The sequence below is a fragment of the Hemicordylus capensis genome, chromosome 3 (genome assembly GCF_027244095.1).
Source record: "Hemicordylus capensis ecotype Gifberg chromosome 3, rHemCap1.1.pri, whole genome shotgun sequence".
NCBI lineage: Eukaryota > Metazoa > Chordata > Lepidosauria > Squamata > Cordylidae > Hemicordylus > Hemicordylus capensis.
The window spans coordinates 272,784,073-272,810,241 of record NC_069659.1 but is presented as its reverse complement, the minus strand read 5'-3'; the positions used below and the strand labels follow the sequence as shown (position 1 = coordinate 272,810,241).

At 45.6% G+C, this 26,169-nt stretch overlaps 1 protein-coding gene across 9 annotated transcripts in view; it reads left to right on the top strand.

Annotated features, from left to right (window-relative positions):
• The window catches only part of TDRD1 (tudor domain containing 1), a 123,648-nt gene that overhangs the window by 81,572 nt on the left and 15,907 nt on the right, over window positions 1-26,169 (top strand). For 8 of the 9 annotated variants that reach the window (XM_053312702.1, XM_053312694.1, XM_053312693.1 and 5 more), the window contains 6 exons: window positions 6,895-6,981; window positions 8,211-8,387; window positions 15,605-15,712; window positions 16,921-17,091; window positions 19,448-19,702; window positions 25,909-26,028. In XM_053312702.1, coding sequence (XP_053168677.1) covers window positions 6,895-6,981; window positions 8,211-8,387; window positions 15,605-15,712; window positions 16,921-17,091; window positions 19,448-19,702; window positions 25,909-26,028 — 918 coding nt within the window. The remainder of the gene's footprint in view (window positions 1-6,894; window positions 6,982-8,210; window positions 8,388-15,604; window positions 15,713-16,920; window positions 17,092-19,447; window positions 19,703-25,908; window positions 26,029-26,169) is intronic. The other variant, XM_053312700.1, reaches the window with a different exon arrangement.

Genomic DNA, 26,169 nt, shown 5'->3' with positions numbered 1-26,169 from the left:
GTAATAGCCAGCACCTTGTATTTTGCCTGGGAATGTATCAGCAGCCAGGGTAATTATTTCAACACAGGAGTTATATGGTCTGTCCTAGATGATCCAGAGACCAACCTGGCTGCCGCATTCTGGACCAACTGCAGTTTCCAGACTATATACTAAGGCAGCCCCACACAGAACGCTTTACAGTGATCCAGCCTTGAAGTTACCAGAATATATACCATCATTTTGAGGTCATTCATCTCAAGAAATGGACGCAGCTGGCATATCCGAAGCTGTTAAAAAGCACCACTGGCCAGTTCCAGTGCCTCAACTTGGGACACCAGGTAGAGGTTTGGATCCAAAATCACCCCCAGTCTGCGTACCTGTTCCTTCTGGGGAAGTGTGACCCCATCCAGAACTGGCTGATCCAAATAGTCTCCTGAGTTCCGGTCCTGCACAATAAGTACCTCTGTCTTATCTGAATTCAGTCTCAGTTTGTTAATCCTCATCCAGCCCCATTATTGCCTCTAGGCAGGCATTTACAGTAGGGAGGTTATGCCTTTTCCCAATTAGGTTGACATGGAGAAGTAAATTTGGGTGTCATCAGCATACTGATAACACCCTGCACCAAATCTCCTGATGATCTCTCCCAGTGATTTCATGTAGATGTTAAACAATATCGGAGACAATGTGGAGCCCTGAGGGACACCATAGGAAAGTTCAGATTTTGAAGAACAACAGTCTCCAAGGAACACCATCTGGAATCTGCCCGTGAGATAGGAGTGGAACCACTGCAAAGCAGTGCCTCCCACCCCCGATCCCCTCAGATCTTCCAGAAGGATACTATATTCAATAGGGGTTTCCAGGGGCTTCCTGAAGTGCCCCTGGGTGCTTGGGGAAACATGGAGGCTGAACTGGTATTGGGTAGCCAAAGGCAATCTGTCCACTCCTGCTGTTATTTGTGGGCGGACTGGAACGCAAAAGGCTGCCTAGTCATGAGCAGTGGGAGAGCAAATGAGAGTTTCGAGTGTAGTGTCTATTGGCTATGTAAGAGCTTAGTTATAAGAGTAAAGTAAAGGTAAAGTTGTGCCGTTTAGTCAGTGTTGACTCCTGGTGACCACAGAGCCACGTGGTTGTCTTTGGTAGAATACAGGAGGGATTTACTATTGCCTTCTCCAGCTCAGTGTGAAATGATGCCTTTCAGCATCTTCTTATATCACTGCTGCATGAAATAGGTGTTTCCCATAGTCTGGGGAACATACCAGCAGGGATTCGAACCAGCAGCCTCTTGCTCCCTAGGCCCCTTCCCCGCTGCGCCATTAGGTGGCTCAGTCATAAGAGTAGTCCCTGTTTAAATACAGAGAGAAAGAGATTGTTTAGTTTTTAATGGGTGAAAGAGCTTGTAAACCATTGAGTGGTACAGACTTTTTTATCAGACAAAATGAAATGGCTCTATGTCAAGTTCCTACAAGCCGAGCAACTTCCCAAGGGGAGTCTCTGCTTACATGTTCTCCTGCTGAGTATCAAGCTTTGGAGCCTGCTGGACAGATGATATCCTGGCTTTGTGCTCAGCTGGAAGGCATCTAAATGCCCAGCTGAGTACTAAATTTGGAAGGTTACTGAGAAATGTATATAAATTCTAGGAAAGCAAATACAAATTCATGTTCCTAGTCCTAGTGACTAGCTGTATTCACATAATTTGACAGATGGGAAGAAAGTTTGGGAACAGAGAAGATTACATGGCATACTCTCTTTAATGTGGGTAATCCCATGCCTTGGAGGGTCATTTGCCAGCATAGTGTAGTGGTTAGAGTATTGGATTAAGACCCAAGACCAGGAAGACCCAAGTTCAAATCCCTATTCATCCATGAATCTCGCTGGGTGACTGGGCCAGTCACTTACCGTATCTAACCTACCTCATGGGGTTGTTGTGGGGATAAACATAACAATGTACACTGCTCTGGGCTTCTTCAAGGAAGAGCAGGATATAAATGTAATAAATAAATAATAGTATCGAAAGCCTCCGAGAGATCCAAAACGACCAACAGTTACACTCCCTCTATCAATTCCCAATTGGATATCATTCATCAGACCAACCAAGACAGTCTCCACCGCATAGCCTGCCCAATAGCCAGTTTGAAATGGGTCTAGATAATCAGTTTCCTCCAAGACTGTCTGGAGCTAGGAGGCTACCACCTTCTCAATCACCTTGCCCAGCCATGGAAGGTTAGGAACAGGCCTGTAGTTGCTTAACTCTGAGGGATTCAAGACAGGTTTCTTAAGAAGCAATCCAATTGCCTCCTTCAGACAAGGGGACATCTTGCCCGCCCTCAGAGAAGCATTTATAATCTCTAGCAGGCCCTCTACAACAGCCTTCCTGCTGGGTATTATAAGCCATGTTGGGCAAGGATCAAAAGGACAGGTGGTAGGCCACACCATTCCGAGCAGCTTGTCCACATCCTCAGGAGTCTCAAACTGAAATTGATCCAGGATCATCACATAAGAGGAGCTGCTGGACACTTCAGCATCAAACTCGGTAACAATTGTAGAGTTTAGTCCAAATCAGCCTGAATACGAGATATTTTTGTCCACAAAAAACTCATTTAAAAAGAGCACAGTGAGTAATTGTTGGTTCCAAGTACCGGTTGAAGGGGGAAGGGGCTCACATTAGCCCCTTCACAGCCCTGAACAACTCTGCCAGACATCAGCTTGCAGATGCGATGAGGGAGGAAAAGAATTGCTTCTTTGCTGCACGTATCACCTGCAGTATAGATCTTCAAATGCACTCTTATGTAATAATCTGTCAGATTCGAGTCTAGTCTTTCTTCACTTGCACTCTAGTTGTCTACCTTGTCACTTCAGCCCCCGTAGTTCTTCTGTGTACCAAGGGGCCAGTTTTGAAACAGTCAGAGAGGACTTTTAGGAGTGATCATGTCCACTGCCCTGGTGAGTTGATTATTCCAATTTTCCATCAGAGTATTGATAGGATCACCAGCAGATCCAACACTAAATCCCCCCAAGGCTTTTCAGAATCCTATTGTATCCAATAACCTTCTCGGGTGGACCATCCTAATGGGCCCCCTTCCCCTGCAGAGGTGGAATGTGGTTGTGAGTCCAACCTTAACCAGATAGTGGTCCACCCATAACAGTGGGGAAATCACAGTGGGAAATCACAGTGGGGAAATCACAGTTCCCCACCCATGGAACACCACCCTGTTCAGAGTGAAAGACCAGATCAAGAGTGTGACCAGCAATACACATCAGTCCCAAGACCACTTGGGATAGGCCCATAGTTGTCGTGGACACTATGAACTCCTGAGCCACCTTGGACAAATTGGTCCCAAAGTGAACACTGAAATCGCCCCGCACCCCAAGCCTGTGAGACTCCCAAACCCGAAACCACGTCCGTCAACTCATTTAGGGATTTCGTTGGACAGCGGGTCGATTGGTACACCAGCAAAAGTCCCAGTCTATCCCTGGTCCCCAAACTTAAGTACACACTTAAGTCAGACATTTCAACAGGGATCCTGGCAAGGGAGATATTGTTCTTATTGACCATAGCCACTCCACTTCCCCACCAGCATTCTTTCTAATTTTTTTCATCTGTGTGCAGAATGAGTTTTGTTCTGGGCGGTAGTATGAAGGCATTGTGTGTGCACATGCATTCAGAGTGGGACCTTCCTGATTCAATTTGAGCAGGATCTAAAATTAACTGAGCAGACATCAAAAATGTGTGAGTGCACTCCTTAAAGGGATCACTGTTCCCCGCCCTCGTCCCCTCCTCTGCTCCTCAACAGAGTACCATAGAGGGAGAAGCTGGGACCAGACTGGGCCACCAGCCTCCCCCAACCAAGTCTCTGTAGTACATATCAAATCTGCTCCTTCATCCAGAATCGGGTCACAGATGATTTAAGGTTTATTCTGAACCAACCTGGCATTATAAAGGAGCAGGATGAAGCTCTGTGAGTGGTTGGTATTGCTTTCCAATGTCAAAGAGCTGGCAGGACAGCCAGAAGGGAAAACGGCAATTAGGTTTCTGATCTCCCTTCCCCTGCAATGACCTGCTGACCTGTCAATGTTACTTCTTCTATTTCCCACCACCACTGATAGCTGCCCCATAATCAGTGGATACACCCCCTGTCTCCCCATCTCCAGGCAGACTCAGACACATTAAAACTCAACTCACCCAAGATTTCAAAAAGAAGCCCAATTATAATACCCATTTACACACCCATGAGGGATCTTGAGCCAAACAGCCTGGCCCTCACCCTCGTTATTCCCTGAATTTGCTCCCCCAAAGGGGCGACCCCGCCAGTGGCAGTCCTGCTGCCACAGGCAGCGTTCCTATAAAGACCCAGAACTGGGCAGGTGACCCCAGGAACTACCAGGTCACTCACCCCAGCCCCAATCCTGCACACACACTCTCCCCACAGTTGTAACCCAGAGGCAGCAGCAGTCTCACAGGAGAAGTAGAAGCCACCAGCACCCACTCGGTCTCTCACACCGGGCAGCAGTGGATGGGAAGCAGACAGACTCTTTCTCCCCTCTGCTAGGGGAGAGGCAATTTGGCAGCTATTGCAGCAAAACATACGTTACAGGGTTGTTTTGTGACCCAACAGGTTTTTTTAAAGGCTTGCGTAATGTTCTTCCAAAATAGTTGCCCTCTTGGAATTTGCAGTTGGTTCTGTCCTTCCTAATGAAGCACTTCTTTGGGCCTATGGTTTCCTGCAATCTTAAGTTACTTACCATCAAAACAGCCTTCCTAGTGACAATCGAGGAAGGAGCGTTAGCAAAATAAAAGCACTGAGATATGATTCCCCATACCTGATTTTTCATAGGGATAGTGGTACTGCACCCAGGCATCAACATTCTTCCTAAGGTCATCTCCAGCTTCCACCTTTCCCAGGACATATACTTGCCAGTGTTTTATGCAAATCCTGCAACAAAACAGGACAGTGTGTCACTCTCTAGATGTAAGGACAGCTTTGGCTTTTTATATGAAAAGGACAAAACAGTTTCAACAATGTTATTGTTTGTTGTTCATTAGTTACTCTGGTCCCTCTAAGAGTCTTCTAGTCTCAGCTCAAAGAATTTCAGCTTGGATAAAGGAAGCCATTGCTCTTACTTTTCCAGCTGGCTAAAAAGCCCCTGCCCTTCCCCTTACGGGCCCACTCAACCAGAGCAATAGCAGCTTCTACAGCTTTTTGGAGTGGAGTTCCTCTGGAAGACATCTGTAGGGCAGTGACTTGGTCGCGTGTTTCCACATTTGTTTGACGCTGTGCTCTCGATGTCGAGTCTCGGGCATAGGCTGCATTTGGCTCTGAGGTTCTTTTTATAGTCTGTAATTAAGGCTGCTCCCTCCAACTAGGTAAGCCTAGTTTGCTGGTATCCCAAGTGATGCACAGAGACCACGAAGAAGACCAGGTTGCTTACCTGTAACAATAGTTCTTCAAGTTGTCATCTGTGTATTCACGCTTTCCTCCCTGCCTCCCGGAGCAGAGACATCATTGCTGATGCATGCTGGATAATTGGGAAAAGCCAAAGAATACCAAAAAAAGTCAATATGTGCTCTACTGACTACAGAAAAGCCTTTGATTGTGTCAACTATGTCAAGTTGTGGAATATCCTTGGGAAAATGGGTGCCCCAGAATATCTCATTGCTTTCATGAGAAACCTATACACAGGACAGCAAGCCACAGTCCAGACGAAACATGGTGAAAACAGAATGGTTCCAGATTGGCAAAGGAGTAAGACAAGACTGTATACTTTCTCCTTATTTATTCAATTTATATGCTGAACATATATGGAGAGAAGCTGGTTTGGAAGAAGATGAACATGGTTTTAAAGTTGGAGGAAGAAACATCAATAACCTGCGCCACGCTGATGGCACCACTCTGATAGCTGAGAATGCAGATTATCTGCGGTCTCTAGTAATGAAAGTCAAGGAGCACAGTGAAAAAATGGGACTACAACTAAATGTCAAGAAGATTAAACTATGACAATGGGTACAGCAACCAACTTCAGAATTGATAATGAAGACATTAAAGTGGTGGATAGCTTCTGCCTTTTAGGATCGACCATCAACAGTAAAGGATCCAGCAGTCAAGAAATGCACCGCAGGCTAGCACTCGGTAGGGTTGCAATGCAGGCCTTGAAAAGGATATTTAGATGCCATGACATGTCTATACTTACAAAGATTAGAATAGTTCAGACAATGGTTTTTCCTGTGACACTCTATGGATGGGCTGGACTTTGAAGAAGCAAGATAGAAAAAGTATTGACGCTTTTGAACTTTGGTGCTGGAGAAGACTTTTGAGGATACCATGGACAGCCAGGAAAAAAACCAAACTGATCATAGAACAAATCAATCCAGAATTTTTACTGGAGGCACAAATGACCAGGCTCAAACTGTCTTACTTCGGACACATTATGTGAAAACCCAGCTTCCTTGAGCTGGGGAAAGTTGAAGGAAAGAGAAAAAGAGGACAACCAGCAGCAAGGTGGATAGACTCGATTACAATAGCAATAAATGCACCACTGAGAGACCTTAAATGCCAAGTTGAAGACAGATCATCCTGGAGAGAATCTATCTATGTGGTTGCTAAGAGTTGACACCGACTTGACGGCACTTAAGAGCTATGCATTTACCGTATACTATATATTAATGTGTACTTTCTAGGCGTAGGAATAATTAATTTGAATAATTAAGCTTTGAGACTACCTACTTTAATTAGTATTGTATGAGATCATTGCTACTATTTTTAATAATTATTAAAAATGTATTTTTAGAAATGGAAAGTTCACTTCCTGCATTGAAGGATCTGATGTATTCCACATAGCGGTGATTTTGGTCAGATATTGTGACCATTAAATGCATTGCATGGCAGCTGCTCTCAATATATTGCAAATATGTGTTTTTAGGTAAACACTTGCATGAAATACTCTTGGAAATGGGACATGGTTTGAATGCAAAGGATATGAATGGCCGGAAGGAAAACTCAGCTACTGGTGAGTCCCTTGGCTTTATTTAGTGTCTGGGAATGAACTTACCAAGTATCCTCATTCAGTTAGATTTAATTACTTTGTGTTGGCTCTGGAGGGGGGTATTCGTGGATTGCACAGGCACTGGAACAAGCTTTAACTTGGGCCCAGTGTTCCCTCTAGCAGGGATTCCCAGATGTTGTTGACTACAACTCCCAGAATCCCCTGCTGCAATGGCTTTTGCTTGGGGATTATGGGAATTGTAGTCAACATCTGGGAATCCCTGTTAGAGGGAACACTGCTTGGGCCTCTATGTGAGATAGTTACTTTGCTGTAAGATAGAGGCTCCATTGCCAGGATCCTGGCCTATGGACAGGTACTTGCTTGTTTTTGGATATGTCCTTGGCCAATGCTAAAGCTGTACATACTGAGGTTTGGGATAAGGGAGTTGATTACATGACTTCCTTGTGTATGGCAAGCTTAGCCTGTTGTGAATTGGGTGGTCGGGGGGAATCACAGGCTGTACAACACATGTAAGACGTCAACCCAGTCTTTCCCATCTCTTCCCCATAGACTTTAAAAAATGTTGTTGTTTGTTTAATACATTTGTATACTGCCTACTACAAAAGTCTCAAGGCAGTTAACAAACATGTAAAAAGAGAAATTCAGAACAAAAATCAAAACATATACTGAATTCCTACAAAAATCATGGTAATGCCTGGGGAATACCTCGGCTTCAACCAAGTGTTTTATGTGGTTATGGCCCTGCCACAAATACAAGAAAATAAGATTATGAAATGAGAGAGTGAAAGGCTGCTTAGGAATTGAGCTCCATATCTCCTAAGGATGCTGTACAGCAGGCCTTAACACATTTTCTTTGGATGTAGGCATCTGCCCAAACAATTGTGAAACAGACACTTGGCAAAATTTATGAGACTCAGTGATGGACATTATGAAGGGAGGGCAAATGAGCTTCTCTTCATCTCCTTTGCAAGTAACATACTTAGAATAGAAATAGGGCTGCCTGAGACCTATTTTTAATAAAGAAATAAATGAATAAAGTATAATTTTAATAAATAAAAATTAAGATTTTGTTAAATAATTTTGTTTCTGAATATCCTAGCCTAGGTGCCATGGTAGCCTGGTGCCGGAGATTTGTCAAGCCCTGCTTTAGAGCCTTCCAACTTAAATTAATATTTTAAAAAAGCAATAGAAATTGAAAGTTCTGTTTTTTTAAAAGATTCTGTTTTCCTTAGGTTCTACCATGGGAAAGATTTCCAGCCCACTTAAGACAACTGAAGATAAAGGATTGGTTCATAGTAGTTGTCTAACTCCAAAAGTTATTTCACTATCAATTGGACATACATTTTTGGGTATGGTTGCCCATATACAGACACCTGGAGACTTTTTTTGTCAGCAGATGGAAAATGGCTGTAAGTCCTCATTCAGTTAAGTTGAAATAACTGGGCTTTTCTGTACGGCAACAGAAATGTCAGCTGAACTTCTGGGAATTGGAATACTTGCAGATCAAGTAACTTATACAGGTGGACCTTGCAGATTCATTATCAAGTATAATGAATATACACCTTATACAGGTGTATAAGTAACTTATACAAAGTTATCAGGTAACTTTGTCAGGTTTCAAGTATCCGTAGTCGGGAAAATTACACCTGATCTTTTCATATGTGGGAAATTTTGTTTAATAACACATTGACCTCGGGGGTGGCCGGAAATTACCGTGGAGGTCATTTCCAGCCACCATTTTGGGAATTGGAGCCACAAAATGGGTCCCATTTTTTTTAAAAAAAGTTTTTGTCATTTGGGGGCACATGACTTGGGGGAGCAGCAGAGCAAGGTGAGAAACACACCCATTAAAATCGGTCGATCTTTGGCCATCTTTTTGGCCATCTGCTGCGGGGGGGGGCACAGTGCGACTTGGGAGGAGCGGCAGAGACCAGTAAGGAGCTCCCACACACACATATGCAAAAATTGGCCAGTTTTTAGCCAAAAATGGCTGACCAGGAACCTAACCCATGATCCCATAGGGAGCAATACTTCAATATTTGTGGTTTCCATATCGGCGGCACAGCCGCAGAATGGAACCCCTACAAATATTGAGGTTTACCTGTATTGCACAATTTTGCATTGAGATGAAATTTTGGATCTGGTACGGGATCTATTGATATGCATTAGAATGGGTTCTGCGTCTGCGCGGAAGCCTCTCGGTGTCAAGTTTTCACAGCTCCTTTTCGGCGCCTGTGCCCCATCCCATGTGACCATGTGGTTATTTAAGGTGGGAGGAAGCGCAGGCCGCTCAGTTCCTCTGCGACCGCCGTGGAAATCACTTGGTTTCTGCGGCTCCTTCGTGCTTGTTTCCTTGGCTACTTTTGTTTTCGAATTACTGGTTTTGACTTGGACTGTTTTGACTATTCTTGTGGCTGATTTTGGATATGTCGTTTTGACCCGGACTGTGACTGTTTTTGGCTTCTCTAATCCCCTCTGGCTTGGCAAAAGAACGGACTGTTTCTCTGGCTACTGACCTCAGATAGTGAGTAACATGGACGCCCCTATAGGAAAAAGAAATTTTAAACGTTGCATTGAGTGCAAAGCTAAACTGCCCTCACAAGATCGCCATAGCTTGTGCTTACTGTGCCTGGGGGAAGCCCATAAAACTTCTACGTGTAAGATCTGTCAATCCTTTTCTAAACAGACCAGGAGAAATCGCGAGCTCCGGTTACGGGCCGCGCTATATGACGATGTTTTGGCAGCGCCTTACTCCTCAAAATCTCCTCAGGCGCATGGCTCGAAGGACCTGGGTCCGGCTCAGTCTAAAACTTCGAGGTCCTCCGTGAAGTCCCCTAAGTCCTCGAAGAGGCTGGGTGAGAAAATGGCTACCGCTAGTGTTCCCACCAAAAAGGCACAGCCTCGAACCCAGTCGGAATCAATTCCTTCTCCAGGTACTGCACAAGATGTGGTCTTTGTCTCCGCATCGAGAGCGCCGGCTCCCAGAGATTCAACTTCGACACCGTCGATACCGACGTCTTCGCAGCTTCCAGCATCGACAGCTCCTCCACGAACGGAACCTTCGACATCAGGAGCTCCAACCAGAACTCTGTCGACACCGAGACCTATGTCCCACTCGACATCGACGGCTTTGATATCGACAATCTCGATACCAACGGAGGCCATAGAGACGCTGGTGGTACATGCAGTCTTGACCTCAAGACCAGAAACCTCCATGTCAGTATCGACAGAGACTCGAGAGGATGCTTTGAATGAGGCACCCTCGACATCAACGGTGCTGCCAGCGACATTCTTGATATCGACTACTAGGGACCTAGTGCCGGCACCTACTCCCATCCATTCGCCATCAACCTTGAGGGATGAGGATCAAGCATCTGTACTAAATACCCCAACAAACGTCACGGCTGTAACCCCACGATTCCGGGCGCCAATGACTTTTACTCTGGATGGAGCTGATGCAGAGGACCCTGAGGCACCACAGCTGGATCCTCTTCTGAAAATGCTGGACTCCTCTAATAATACTCCGTCCACTTTCCGAGGCTTTCCACATTCAGAAGAAGATGTTTCCGCCTCTGACCCGCGCCTACTCACTGCTGTACAACTCATAACTTTGACCCCTTGGCACACTTGTGGTTTTAGTCATCAAGTGTCCCCATCTACAGAGACTGCTTTACCAGGTACCATTTCTCCTGGTGCGGGATATGATTTTCAGGAAAACCGTGCTTGGCGAAGCAGATTGGCATCGATACAGACTCCTGCCTTCTCAGCAAACGCTGCTCTGTCTCCTCGTGAAAAGATCTTTACAAATGTGAGCACTCAGACTAGAACTCAGTGCACTTCTGCACAGACTCAAACAGTTTCAAGGCAATACACTAACGCCAGTGCACAAACCGATCCTTTACCGGCTCCTAATCCCCCGAGGGAAACGTCTCCAAAACTTCCATCGTACCATTCTATTTCAGACCCGGATCCTGAGGAAAGTCATCATGGCTCGTCTGATTTTGAATCAGATACGGAAACGATAGAATTGGACCCGTCTCCAGATGTGGCAATACCTTCCCACGTGTCACCAACGGAAGAATTAAAAGCATATCATTCACATGTTAAACATATGGCCAATGTGTTGGGACTGGATCTTACTTCGCAACTTAAGACTATAGATGATCCAGTCTATAACTTTATGCAAAGATCTCAGTCAGTGCAGCCTGTAGTGCTTCCCTTGTTACCCATCATCTCCAATGCTGCATAGTGCTCTTGGCAAGTGCCCCATACTTCTACACCGACTTCTAAAAGACTTGAAGGTCTGTATCGAGTACAGGAGCAAGATAATACCTACCTGTTTAAGCACCCTGTCCCGAACTCTTTAGTTATCGACTGTGCTACCTCCTCCAAGTCTGGACAGTGACATACGACCCCTGCGGACAGAGAAGGCAGGAAACTAGATGTTATGGGAAGAAAATTATATTCTACTTCCTGTTTATCCGTAAAAGTTGCTAATTATTCGGCTTGTATGGCAAAGTACAGTTATTGCATTTGGGAGGAACTGGAGAAGGTCCTGGATACGTTATCTCCAGAAGAGCTGAAACTTCGATTCCGAAAAACTGTGCAACAGGCTGGTGACCTTACCTGTCAGCAGTTGAGCACCGCGAAGCACTTAGCGGAGTCTGAGTCCCGCTCCATCACAACGGCGATCACCCTACGTCGTCATGCCTGGCTAAGATCAGCCACCCTACAACAGGACATGAAAGATAAAATAGAGGGTCTGCCATTTGATGGGAAGGGTTTATTCTCAGAAGAGACTGATGCCACCATGGAAAAAATGAAAAAATCTAAATTCACCACTAAAACCTTCACATCAGCGGCCTCACCGGCTACATCCTATGGAAATAGGCAGCGACCCCAGTCTACATACAGAAAACAAGACCGGAGGGACTTCCGTAAGTCCTACCACCCATTCACTAAACGGGTGACCCAACAGAAAGCAAAATTTTCCTCAGGCCAACGTAACAAACAGACAGACGGGAATAAACAGTGTCTTTAAAGTGCAGAGCAGCCCATCGCTCCCACCTGGGACTCCCCATTGCTTCTACTCCCAGAACACCAGGGAGAATTTGATCCCAGCCTACAACATCACATGACCGGGCCCACTAGCCACCAACACCATCAGGTTGGCAAGTCATGCGAAAGCATGGCGCAACATATCAGATCAGTGGGTCTTAAAGATTGTTACATCAGGTTACGCAATAGAGTTCAAGACCCGACCAAATTTCAGGGGCATACGCTTCACAAAAGCAGCGCCGGCCCTTCTTCAGGAGGTTCGGGAACTCCTGCTCAAGAAAGCAATAGTACCAGTGCGATGGGCAAACCGACGGGAGGGGTTTTACTCCTGTTATTTTCAGATTCCGAAGAAGGATGGCAGGATTCGACCTATCATGGACTTGAGACATCTAAACAAGTTCATCCATGTGAAAAGGTATCGAATGACAACGTTGCAGGACATCCTACCTCTTCTCCCTCAAGAGAGGTGGCTTGTGACGTTAGACTTAAAGGATGCCTACTTTCACATAGGAATCCGGTCCTCCTTTCAAAAGTATCTGCGATTCACTGTGGGGACCTCACTCTACCAGTATCAAGTACTTCCGTTCGGTCTGTGCACGGCTCCCCGTGTTTTTACCAAGTGTATGGCAGTGGTAATCGCCCACCTGAGGACAAGAGGTCTGAAGCTGTATCCGTATCTGGACGATTGGCTGCTGTCCTCGACAAACAAAGAAGAGCTACTTTCGCAGATAGAGTACATGTTACAACTTCTCCAGGACTTGGGCATACTAGTCAACTGGAAGAAGTCGAATCTGACGCCAGTTACAACCATATCGTTCATTGGAGCTCAACTCAATGCTACACTGGGGAGGGCGTTTCTACTAGAAGACCATTTTCAGACCATAGCTTCGCTAGTTCAAGTGTTTCAGACTACACCGTCACAAACAGCGTGGCACGTCCAATGTCTATTGGGACTGATGGCTTCTTGCAGGACAACCGGCGGTATACACGCCTGAAAATGAGGAAACTGCAATTGTGGTTCCTGTCCTCCTTCAATCTACTCAGGGACAACCCCAGAAAACTTCTGACGGTTCCTCTTCAAATTCTTCGATCTCTTTCCTGGTGGACACAACGCTCCAATCTGCTCAGGGGAGTCCCGTTTCAGGCCCAACTTCCGTCGGTATGGGTCACGACAGATGCCTCTCTTCAAGGTTGGGGTGGGCACTGCAATGCCGCCACTACTCAGGGCCTTTGGACCCACAATCAGCGTCTACGACACATAAACCTTCTGGAACTGTTGGCGGTTTTTCAAGCCATGAAAGTCTTCCTTCCCATGCTACAAGGGCGAGTGGTCCAGTTACAATTGGACAACACTACTGCCATAGCTTACCTCAACAGGCAGGGGGGAACGGTCTCCAGATCGCTCTGTGCACTCAACATTCAGATCTGGCATAGGTGAATCAAGAACAGCACAACACCTGTGGCAATACACATAAAGGGATCAGACAATGTATTGGCAGATGGCCTCAGCCGCTCGTTCTCCATGGACCGCCACGAGTGGGAACTGAACAACCGTTACCTTCAATGGATCTTCGACGTTTGGGTCCATCCGGAAATAGACCTGTTTGCTACGACACAAAACATGAAATGCAGGCTGTTCTGCTCCAGAGCGGAACACGATCCACATTCTGTGGGGGATGCGTTCCAAATAGACTGGTCACTTCATCGCTCTTATAGGTCCCCCCCCCCTTGCCGCTCGTGAGCAGAGTAATAGCTCGTCTCCTGCACACTCCAGCGAGATGCATCTTGATTGCCCCGTGGTGGCCACGCCAGCCATGGTTTCCACATTTACTCAAACTGACCTCACACACTTACCAGAGACTTCTGAAACGCCCGGACCTGCTAATTCAAGAAGGCGGTCAAGTGTTACACCCAGAGGTTTTCACACTACAACTGACAGCGTGGCGGATCGACTACTGAAGAAGATCCTGCTGAACGAACGCAAACCGTCTACTAGGCAGAACTATGCTAGCAAATGGAAGAGATTTGCATCTTATGCGGATACACATGGGTTCCGTCCCAAACGAGCCACCATACAGGAAGTCCTGCTTTATTTAACGGACCTTAAGACATCGGGCCTTTCTAATGTGTCTTTACGAGTACATCTAGCTGCCCTTACGTCTAGACATCCAGGGTGGCATGGCAAGACACTGTTTTCTCATCTGGCCTGTAAGAGTTTCCTGAGAGGCCTCACGAATCTCTATCCTCCTATATGCAAACCAATTGAGCCTTGGAGCATCTCTCTGGTCCTCTCTGTGCTAACAGAGCCACCATTCGAACCAATGAATACGACAACTCTTCGCCATGTCTCCTTGAAGACGGCCTTTTTGGTGGCTATCACCACTGCCCGCTGGGTGAGTGAGCTGACTGCTCTCCGTATGGACATACCTTACACTCGGTTTTACCCAGATAAAGTTCCCCTGCGTCCGGACATCACGTTTATACCCAAGGTGGTTTCGAACTTCCATGTCAGTCAAGACATAGTCCTGCCCACCTTTTTCAGTACTCCTTCCACACCCTTGGAAAAGGCTCTCCACTCTTTAGAAGTCCGCAGAGCACTGCTCTATTATCTCTCAAGAGCAAAGCCGTTCCGGAAGTCCAAAAAGTTACTGATATCGTACAAAGGATCTTCTAGGGGCCAAGCACTGTCTAGGCAACGTTTATCACATTGGCTAGTGGAAGCTATTCGCCTTACCTACTCAATACAGGGAGTACCAGCACCAAAAACTATCAAGGCACATTCCACTAGAGCGTATGGCACTTCAGCAGCTTTTTTGTCTGGGGTGTCCTTTCCAGAGATCTGCAAGGCTGCTACTTGGTCATCTGATGAACCTTTTGTTAAACACTACGCTATTGACCTACGGTCCGCTGCGGAGGCGAACTTTGGGAGAGGCGTTCTTAAAAGGGTGTTGCAATAATGCACTGCTCCCTCCTCCTTCTGGAGCTAACCAGACACCCATTCTAATGCATATCAACAGATCCCGTACCAGATAAACAGGTTGCTCACCTGTAACTGATGATCTGGTAGAGATCCGTTGATATCCATTAGACCCTCCCGAACCTCCCCTCTGCAGTGCACCATAGGTCTATAAAGTACAACATCATATCTACAACTGCTTCGGCGGTCTCCAAGGAACTGAGTGGCCTGCGCTTCCTCCCACCTTAAATAACCATGTGGGGCGGGGCGCAGGCGCCAAAAAGGAGCTTTGAAAACTTAACACCGAGAGGCTTCCGCGCAGGCGCAGAGCCCATTCTAATGGATATCAACGGATCTCTACCAGATCATCAGTTACAGGTGAGCAACCTGTTTTTCTCTTAGAATAATGAGACTATTTAAGAATAAAGAACTATTTTTACAAAACATGTATTTTTATATATTTTATTATTTATTTATTTAACGTATTTTGTATACTGCCCAAAACGCAAATCTCTGGGCAGTTTATATGACAGGATGTTGTTGATTCTTTTACATACTGTTCTGTAGCTTTATTATATAACATGATTCTTGTGTAAATACCTATGTTGTCAGGTAAACTTTCTGAGCTTCAAGTATCCCTGCGTGAATACTGCTACAAAATTACTACTAACCCAGATTTCTGTCCAGCAGTAGGAGACATGTGCTGTGCCCAATTTACAGGTAATGGGGAAGAAGAAATTGCATGAGTATCTTGTGGATGTAGACATAGGAAGCTGCCTTCTGCCAAGTCAGACCATTGGTTCATCTAGCTCACTGTCTACACTGACAGGCAGCAGCTTCTCCAGGGTTGCAGCCGGGCAGGAGTCTCTACTTGGAGATGCCAGGAGAGAACTTGGAACTTTCTGCATGCAAGCAGGCAGATGCACTACCCAGAGCAGCCCTATTCCCAAGGGGAATATCTTCCAGTGCTCTCACAGACATATGCCTATGTTCTCTTCCAAGGCTGAACTATGTAATTAAAGACATTGCTGTTGTATATTCTGGATTTATGCTAAGAATGAGCATGTATTTCAGTTTCTTTATGTCTTTGAGTCACCGTGCATGTCAGGGTTTTCCCAGTACTGTTAGCCACATGTGGAGTACAGAATTGTTGATTGTCATTGGATATCGACTTGCTTTTTATTGGCCAACTAGTTAAGGTCTGGTGTTATATTAAAATGCAGCATGTCAGAGTTATTGCATAGTCCTTGGCACTGCTGACCTGAAAACTGCCTCATATGAACATATGTATATGTATATGCCTTATGTATATGTATATGCCTTATACCAAGTTCAACCATTGGCTCACCTAGCTCCGGATTGGCAGCGGCTCTCGTGGGTTTCAGGTGGAGTTTTCCTAAGCCTACCTAGAGATGCCAGGGATTGAAGCCAAGACCTTCTGAATGTAAAGTCTGTGCTCAGACACTGAGCTACAATGACTCCCTCTCTTGCCCTTGCTACAGTTCAGCTGGCCACCAAATGACTTTGACAGACTTATCATGCAAAGATGGTAGGGCCCTTATTAGCTATCAATTCAAGCACTCCATAGGATTGGATTGCTATTACAAATCTCCACCTCTGATGTTTAAGTAGTGTCTGTCTGACTGTGTAGCAAAGCTAACTAGCTTTGCTTGGCTTGACTAGTATTGGGTAAAATGTTGACTGCAGCACTGCTTTTAGGGCTATAGCAAAAATCAAACTATAGTATTGTGCTGTTTTTTGATGTTTTATGAACAACAGATTTGTAATGTGTGTGGTTGACATTCAGACTAAATTACTCATTGAAATTAATGGGACACGCAAGTCATGACCAACTTGTCCCATTAATTTCAATGGGGCTATTCATGAGTAATTTAGTCTGGTTGTCGGCTGATATTTTTATTTTCCAGAAGACGATCATTGGTATCGTGCATCAGTTTTGTCTTATGTTTCTGAGAGAACAGTACGGGTGGGCTATGTCGATTATGGGAACTTTGAAGTTCTTCAATTAAGTAGACTTCGGCCGATCATTTCAAAACTATTAGAGTTACCGGTCCAAGCTATAAAGTGCACCCTGGCAGGTATGAAACAAAAGGAATAACTAAAAGGTGGGAATAGCAGATACAATGAATCTTTTGCTACTTAATGTGTGGGGTGTGCATTCTATACTTGACTTTCTGGCTTGTTTTCATTGTTTCTCATTTACGTTTGCATAGAATTTTTAAAAATGCATTGGAAGTTGTATGTTCAAGTGTATTGCTTACTTTAAGAAAACCCCTTCCCCTTGGATGAGGCTGGCAAAAATGCAGATACTGCTTCTTAACTAAGGTACCGGGCATAGCTGACTGCAGGTTATTCTCCTGCCACCAGCAAGGACAGGAGCTTCATAAGGGAACTCTCACCCCGCTCTCCCTTAAATGCCTTGGTGGTAAAGATTAGCAGCCTCTAGTTATGTGTTTTCTTGGTTTGGAAATAGTTGTTTCACTTTTATATGGCCAGTAGTTCCCTCTCTTTTTATGTTTAGTTGTCTTAATTTCATATTTAGGAGTTGCTTTTCTAAAATACATTCTGGGCTTGAATATAAGCGAAGCAACTCCTTATATTAAAGGAGAGTGTGTGAGAGCACACGAACGAACAAGAGGGTGGTAGGCATTCCGGTATCTCAAAGTTAATACAGTTCCGTTTGGATAAACTATAAAGTGTTTAGTAATTGTAGTCCAGCTGTGAAAAACGTGTATAGATTTTTAGAAGATTGTATAGAAACGTGTATAGATTTTTTAATCCTGCAACATCTTATTGAAAAGTATATCTCCTTGGGTAAACGATCACTTTTTGCTGCATTTGTTGACTTTCATTCAGCCTTTGATTCTATTTCTAGAAATTTATTGTGAGCAAAATTGGCTAATACATCAATTGACAATCGGCTTTTATTATTACATTATAAATTACACGAGAACTCTTCTATCTGTGTTCATTTGAACTCTACTGGTCACTTATCTAAAGCAATTCCAACTACAAAAGATGTGAGACAAGGGTGCATACTTGCACCATTTTTGTTTAATTTTTATGTAAATGATTTAATTAAACGTTTACAGGAATTGGATACTTTTGCCCCTATATTAGCAAACAGAAGGCTGCCATTATTGATGTATGCTGACGATGCAGTGATTCTTTCCCAAACTAGATCAGGTCTTACGAGAGCTCTGGGGGCTTTGGTAACACATTGTCAGGAGGAACATCCGGTCATCAATTATTCCAAAACGAAAATAGTTTGCTTTATCAATAAAGCTAAGAGTTTTAGATGGACTGTTGGGGGACATCAAGTCGAACAAGTAAAGCAAATCAAATATCTTGGTGTGATATTTCAATATAACAGGCAATGCACTCATGCGAGAATGGTTTCTGATTTGGCTCAACGAAGCGCGGTAGCTATTCTGAGATTTCACCACGCGCAGAGCGGAGGATATATTCTTGCCGCCATTAAATTGTTCCTTGCTAAAACTGTACCACAACTTTTGTATGGAATTCAATTGGGCCCCTTTGATAGTTGTATGCCCCTAGAGCGGGTTCAGTTGGGCTTTCTAAGAGCGCTTTTTAGTACACCTAGATGCACCCCTAATGTGGCGCTACGACAGGAGGCTGGGTTGTGGAGGATTGAGACCAGGGCATTGTTGCAGATTATTTTCTACTGGCTGAAGCTCCACCTCCAGCCAGTGGGACTTGTGCCTATGTTTCTTTCGGCTACAACCCGGCCTATTTGACTGGTAACAATTATGGATAAACTTTCCCGTATTGGCCTGGATCCTGAATTTTTATTAGAAACTGTCCTAGTGAATGCCAGAAAATTAGTTCGTCAATGTTTAAATGACAAGGAGCTCCAGAACGAGTTGGCCTGTCTGTCTGCATTTTACAGTCAGTTTAAGGCCAGAGTGGGTTTCCCCCCCGCTTCATATTTGTCCACCATAACTGTCAGAAAGTTCCGCTGGGCTTTTTCAAGAGCATGCTTTAATGCCTTTCCTTCAGCTATACTAACGGGCAGATTTCAACATCTACCGCTGGAGGCTCGCTTGTGCCCTTGTGGTTTGGGTGAACCTGAATCAATGGCTGATATTTTATTATGCTTTATTACGATTCTATAGTAATATTAGATGTCATTTGATTCTGCCACTTCTTTCTAGGTTTCAACATCAATCGGACGACTTGCTGTTGAAATTTTTACTTGAAGATAATGCACTCTGCATCTCTCACGTTGTAGCAAAATTTTGTTACATCGCAATTAGAATTCTTAGTTCATTGATTGATGCTAAAGTTAATGATTAAGTTAATGTTGAATGCTGAAATAATGTTTATTGTTTGTGTTGTTTTGTTTTGGCCATTGGCCGTAAATAAAGTATCTATCTATCCTTTGATTTTTGTGTCTCCTTTTTCTCTTTTAAGGTGTGAAGCCGGAATCTGGAACCTGGTCTATAGAAGCAACTTCTATCATGAAACAGCTGATGCAAAATAAAGTGGTCATTATAGAAGTAGTGGATAAGAAGGAGAACACTTTTGTAGTAGAACTTACAGATGGATCAGAGACTCCAATAAGAAACATGTCTAAATACCTTTTAGAGTCAGGATATGCGGTGGAAGAAGCTGCCGGTGCCTTGGCAGTGCTTGAAACAAAGGTTGGAACATTGCAAGAAATGTGTGGTAAGCATATGAAAAGATCTCACAATAGCTGGCTTCATACAACAGCTGTCGAGTAATGTTTATAGTAAGTGAATAAGATGAAGTTGGTGGGCAGGGTGTAGGGATGGCATTAAGAGCATCCTTTTTGCTCAAATATGTTACCACCATTACTGTTTAAATGCAGAATATTACGTTCCACATAGGCACAGCTTCATTTAAACTACTCAAGCATATTAGCACAGTTGCTTCCTAAATCTTTCTTTGAATCACTTCAGATACTTCAATGTGGTCTCTGTCTTTTACACAAATGGGCTATGCGCCTGCTCAGAGACCTCATTGGAACCTAACAAGCTCAATTCTCCTGTTTTGGGAAGGAACCCTTCCCCCAGCCGCTGTATGTGGCTGCGCCACTCCTCATCCCTCAGTCTTTTGTCGTCCTTGCTTCAGTGAACATTATGGAGTCTGCAGCTTGGCAATGAGTAGGATCTAGCTATCCCTTTGTTGTTTTCTCCCTGTTTCCTTAGTTTTCTTCATTTTCTTTCTTTCGCGTAGTAGTGGTTTTTTCTTTGGCGTTATGTTTTTTGCGGGGTTTTTCCCTTCCTTGGAGCTCCGATCCCAGCTGGGATGGAGTGTGGTGGCTGGCCGGCCTTCGTCGTTTATGCCGGGTACAACAAACTTAAAAAAAATATATCCACTGCGGATCTAAGATCCCTTCCCCCAATACTCATACCGTGTGTCTCTTGTGCCTAGGGGAATCCCACATTATCGAGACCTGCCTTCACTGCCAGAAGTTTACGAAGTAGGCTTACAAGAATAGGGCTTCTCGCCTGCATGCAGCTTTGTGGGATCTGGCTCTCCATTCTTTGGAAGCCTTATAGTTGAAGTGGTCCACAAAAATGGCTTCATCGGTACAATTTGGAATGTGTGGTGTCTGCTCCTGGGGAGGCCAAAAACCCTACCCTGGTACCGGTTTCGGCATCCTCTACCACTCAGCCTTCGGCGGCTTCGAGTAAGTCGGTGTGCTCGGAAGACCTCCCTCAGCATCTGGTGCCTGTGATACTGAAGTCCTCCCCAAATCCCTCGGGATCAGTACCAAAGTTAAAGAAGAAGCTGAAGTTGCATTGTTACTTGCCAGCAGGTCGACACCTTCCTCCCATACCTAAGAAGACAGCGGAGGTTCCTGCATCAGAGGCCCCTGCCCTGTGGCCAAGAAGTCTAAAGGGGCCTCGGATCGTCCCGTATAGAAGTTGTCAGTGTCGGCACACCCTACCTCTCCTGTGGCTGCAGAGTCGGACTTAGCCCACGATTGGGCTAGGTTGAATAGAGAACCTTTGGTGGCAACGGATGAACTGGGATATGCTTCATCGGAGGAGGAGGCCTATTCTCCAGCCAAGCCCACAGAAGACGCACAGTGGTTGCCTAGGCGTTGGTCGCCACCTCAAAGGCACCAGGAGCATATTCCTCTTAGGGACTATGGTGCCCGTTGGGACTCGGAAGAACACTCCTCGACTTATAGGCAGGATCGGTCCTGGGACCATTGTGATCAGTCATATCTGGATTGATACCAGGTGGCAGAATATCGCTCCTTGAGTGAAGTTGAGCCTTCTTATGGCACTTGGCTTCAGGACTCTGGATCATGCAATCAATACTAAATGGACTATCGGTCTGACTACTTGGACTATGTTCGATCCCGCTATGGGGTCTCATTACTTGGATGGTCCCATGTATGGGAACCCCGTAACGATGAGGGGTTGGCGTGAACCCCCTCGCACTCGGAAAGGAGGCCGCGTTCCTGCTCACCACACCGCTCTCCGAGGGATTGAAACAAGCGTTGCAAACCACCCCCTTCGGTTCCAGTGATACAACAGACTACCATGCCTGTCCAATTACTGCTGGCAGAACTTTCTGCTTCAGTACTGGACAATCCGGATAGCAAACCGGGCTCCCCTTCTAGTTCAACACCCATGGCACTAGACACTTTGGCTCCCCCGGAGCACGAATATGAGAGCAATGCTAGCTCCCAGGACTCTGAATTTGTTTCCCTGGGCTCATCCCCGCTCGACATACAGTCGGACTCAAAGCCTTTCTCCCTGTTGGAGGACCTCAAACTGTACTCTGCTTATGTGGTCCGAATGGCTTCAGCTTTGGGCGTGAGCCTCGGTAACCAGCAAAAGGGAGAACTGGACCCATTGTTCAGCCTCATTGATTCAGAGGCCAAGGAACCAGCTGCTTTACCCATGAACCCAGTGTTGTTGCAGGTCATGCGGGGTCACTGGAAGAAGCCGGTGACACTTTCTCAGCCTAAGAGGCATTTGGAGAATTTCTACAGGGTGCAACTGCAGGAACAGATGACCTTTTTGAAAAACCATCCCACCCCAAATTCGATTGTCGTGGAGGCGCCCTTGCAAAGGACCAGAGGTCACGGCCAGTCGGCACCAAGTGACAGAGAAGGCAGAAAACTGGACTCCTTTGGGAGAAGGCTTTATTTGGCCTCAGCCCTCCGCTTGAGGGTGGCCAATTATCAGGCTTATAATGCCCAATATAACCACTTTTTGTGGAAAAAGGTGGGTCCTTTCCTGGATCTCCTCCCACAGGACAAGAGGGATCTAGCAAAAGCATTTTTTCCGTGAGGCTATTCAGGTGGTGAAGCAGGAGTTTTATTCAGCCCAGCGTTCGGTGGAATGTGCGGCTAAGGTGATGGCCACATCCGTGGCGATCAGACAACACGCTTGGCTGCGTTCATTTGGACTGAAATATGAAGCCTGTGCTAGGATCGAGGACCTGTCCTTTGAGGGCTCTGGCCTTTTTTCAGAGCAGACTGATGACATGCTCCAGAAAGTTCAGAAAATGAGAAGCACAGCACACTCCATTTCATACGCTTCATTGGCTACCAGACCGCAGAAAACTGCAAAGTGATCACCTTGCCAACCACAGAAGGCCCGTTCCCAGCAACAGTCGCCTTCGGAATGATCCTTTCGTGGCAACAAGTTCCAGTCAAGATACAAGTCGGGCATCCAGCCCAGTAAACTGGCCTTTCAGAAACAGCACCAGAATACCTTCCAAAAGAAGCAATGACTTGAGGCGCTTCAGGACTCTCCAGGCCCCATTCTTGGCGAGACCAAGAACCAGTGAGTCCTTACAATTATACATTTGGGCTATGCCCTAGAGTTTTGTGGGAAACAATCGGTGTCTGGGATTGTGGTGACTCCATGAAACCCGGAGTTGGACCATGAGGTCACTGCTCTCCTGTCAAAGGATGTGATCGAGAAGGTTGCCAATCCCAACAGTCCCAGGTTCTGTTTCTGGTACTTTTTTGTACCAAAACCAGATGGTAGTCAGCGCTCTATACTGGACCTCATGGCCCTGAACAAACATTTGGTCTACAAAAGGTTCAGAATGCTGTCGGTACCGACCATTATGACCATCCTGGAAAAGAACATGTGGGTGGTTTCCCTGGACTTAAAAGATGTGTATTACCACGTCTCGATACGCCCTCAGTCTCGTCGCTTCCTGCAGTTTCAGATCGAGGGGATCCCCTATCAATTCAAGGTCTTACCGTTCGGCCTCACAACAGCACCAAGGGTTTTTATGAAATGTCTGGCCTCGGTGGTGGCTTTCCTGCAAGAGCAAGGGTTGCAAGTTCTGTCGTATGTAGACAATTGGCTCATCTTGGCAAGCTCCAGATGTTCAGTCCTGGACTCCCTCAAAATTGTAGTAGATACTCTAAGATCTGGGTTTCCAAATAAATTTCAGAAAATCTCATTTGGAGCCGACCCATCAGATTCAGTTCATTGGGTTGCTATTCGATACGACCTTGGAAAAGGTCTTCCTTCTGATAGGCCGTGTAGATACTCTCCAGAAGCTGGCAGCCGCTTTCTTAGCCAGAGGCCCACAGATTATGCGCTCAGTGCAGTGCCTGTTCATATGGCGGCTACTACATATGTGCTGCCTCAAGCGTGTCTTTGAATACGCGTCATTCAGAGATGGTTTTTGGACGTGTTTGATTCCCTTTAGGATCTGGGCCATCTACTCAGTGACAATACAAACAGACAATACAACGGTGAAAGCCTACGTCAATCGACAGGGTGCCATGTCCTCGAGGAGCGTTCTGTTTCTTTCTGTACCTTTGGCATTGGTGCATGGCACATGCAGTATTGCCTCAGGTGATTCATATACAGGGTTACCTGAATGTCCACGCAGACACTCTGAGCAGAATGACAGTGGTCTTCCACGAGTGGGAATTGCACCAAGGTATTCCCAGGGAAATACTTGTAAATTGGCCAGTACTCTGGACCTATTTGCTTCCAGGGACAATCCACAATGGTGCCCTCTATTGTTCCAGGGGAGAAGAAGGTGAGGGGTCTCTAGGCGATGCCTTTGTCCTGTCTTGGACGGGCCCTCTTCTGTATGTGTTGCCCCTGCTTCCCCTTATTCCAAGGGTCCTGCGCAAACTGAGGATGGATCAGGCCAGGGCAATCCTGATAGCTCCATGCTGGCCCAGGAGGCATTGGTTTCTGGCTCTGAGGTGCTTGGTGGTGGATTGGAAACACTTAATGGCCCTACCGGATCTGCTGCCTCAGGAGAAGGGACAGGTGTTCCACCTGGATGTTCGGTCCCTCCATCTGACAGCATGGAAGGTTCTGCCGACTTTCCGTTGAGACTTAAAGAAATTTTGGTTGCTGCCAGGCAACATTCCAAACAGAAGTCATATAATCGCAAGTGGACTTGTTAAGGAGTTTCTGTTTCTTCACTTCCCTGCATGGGTTTGATGCATTTAATCAGTCTGTACAAGACATATGTCTGTTGTCACTTAAGGAGTCTGGTTTAAAGCTTTCATCCCTTAAGGTGTATATAGCTGCCATTGTGGCACATTCCCCCGCTAACTGGGCTTCATGATTTAAAGACCCAGTGGTGAAAGGTTTACTGAAAGGTTTGACACATATGTTCCCAGATGATCCTGATGTCACCAGCTTGGAATCTGTCGTTGGTGTTGGCTGGTCTGCTGTGATCGCCATTTGAGCCTTTGGCTTCTGTTGATCCCTGTCTTCTGACCTGGAATGTTGCCTTTTTGGTGGCCATTATCTCCTCCAGGAGGTTAAGTGCGTTGAAGGCCCTGAGGGTTGATCAACCATATCTTCAATTTCATAAGGACAAGGTCGTACTCGGGCCAGATGTCCAGTTTCTGCCCAAAGTGGTGTCTATGTTTCACCATTAGTCCCCGCTCACTTTACCAGTGTTTTTCCTGAATCCTTCCTTGGATGCAAAGAGACAATTACATCGTTTGGACGTTAGAAGGGTGTTATCATTCTATGTCCAGAGGTCTGCTGAATGGAGGAAAACTCCTTCCTTGTTCGTTCTGTACGATGGGCCGCGTAAAGGTCTACAAGTTTCGGCCCAGTCCATGTCTAGGTGGGTCGTTTCCACAATTGAACTTTGTTATCAATTGTCTCACAAGCAGTTGCCTGCTACCTTTAAGGCACACTCAGTTAGATTGGTGGTGGCCTCTGTGGCCTTTGATCGTGCAGTCCCATTGGACACCATATGTCAAGGAACCAACCTTGGCTTCACCCCATTCATTTATCCGTCATTATGCTATTGATGCCAGGGCACGGAATGATGCTATATTTGGCAGGAGTGTCCTGCAGTCGATTTTCAGTTAATGTGCTTGTTTCTGAAACAAAATTTTCTGGCAGATTATATATTGCTTCATTTCTTCCCTCCTCCTCGGGTGCTAGCTTGTTATGTGCCCATTTGTGTAAAAGACAGATACCACATTGAAGAATGACAGGTTACTCACCTGTAATGTTGGTTCTTCTAGTGGCCATCTCCTTTTAAACACCCTCCCATCCTCCCCGTGGGGTTCACTGAAGCTGGACTCTGTGACTGAGGGGATGAGGAGTGGCGCAGCTGCATATCGTGGCTGGGGGCAGGGCTTCGGCCCGAAGCAGAAGAATTGAGCTTGTTAGGTTCCGATGAGGTCTCTGCCCAGGCGCATAGCCTATTTGTGTAAAAGGAGAGATGACCACTAGAAGAACCAATGTTACAGGTGAGTAACCTGTCCTCTTAACTGCTAAAAATAAAATGTAGCAGTGTATTTAGTGCTACTGACATAGCAGTGTATTTAGCAGTGTATTTAGTGCTACTGGCAGTGTAATGCCAAAATGAGCATTAAATGAGAACTTCAGTGGTTATTTTTAAATTTTATATTTTCTTGTCTTTACCTATAGATCAAACACTGGAAAAAGCTTGGTCCTGGGTCACTCTGGCACCTAAACAGGTGGTAAATGTTGTGGTGTGTGTGCTGTACAACCCCAGCGAATTCTATTGCCATTTGTTAAACAGTGACGGTACAATTTTTTTTTCCTTCCCCCTGTGTGTGTTTGTTTACTTCTTGTATATATTGGTATTGCATTTCACATGTCTAAAGCTTAACTCCAGCCATACTTTTATGGACTCCGGCCTGTCACTATTGTGCTCAGCCTGCTTTA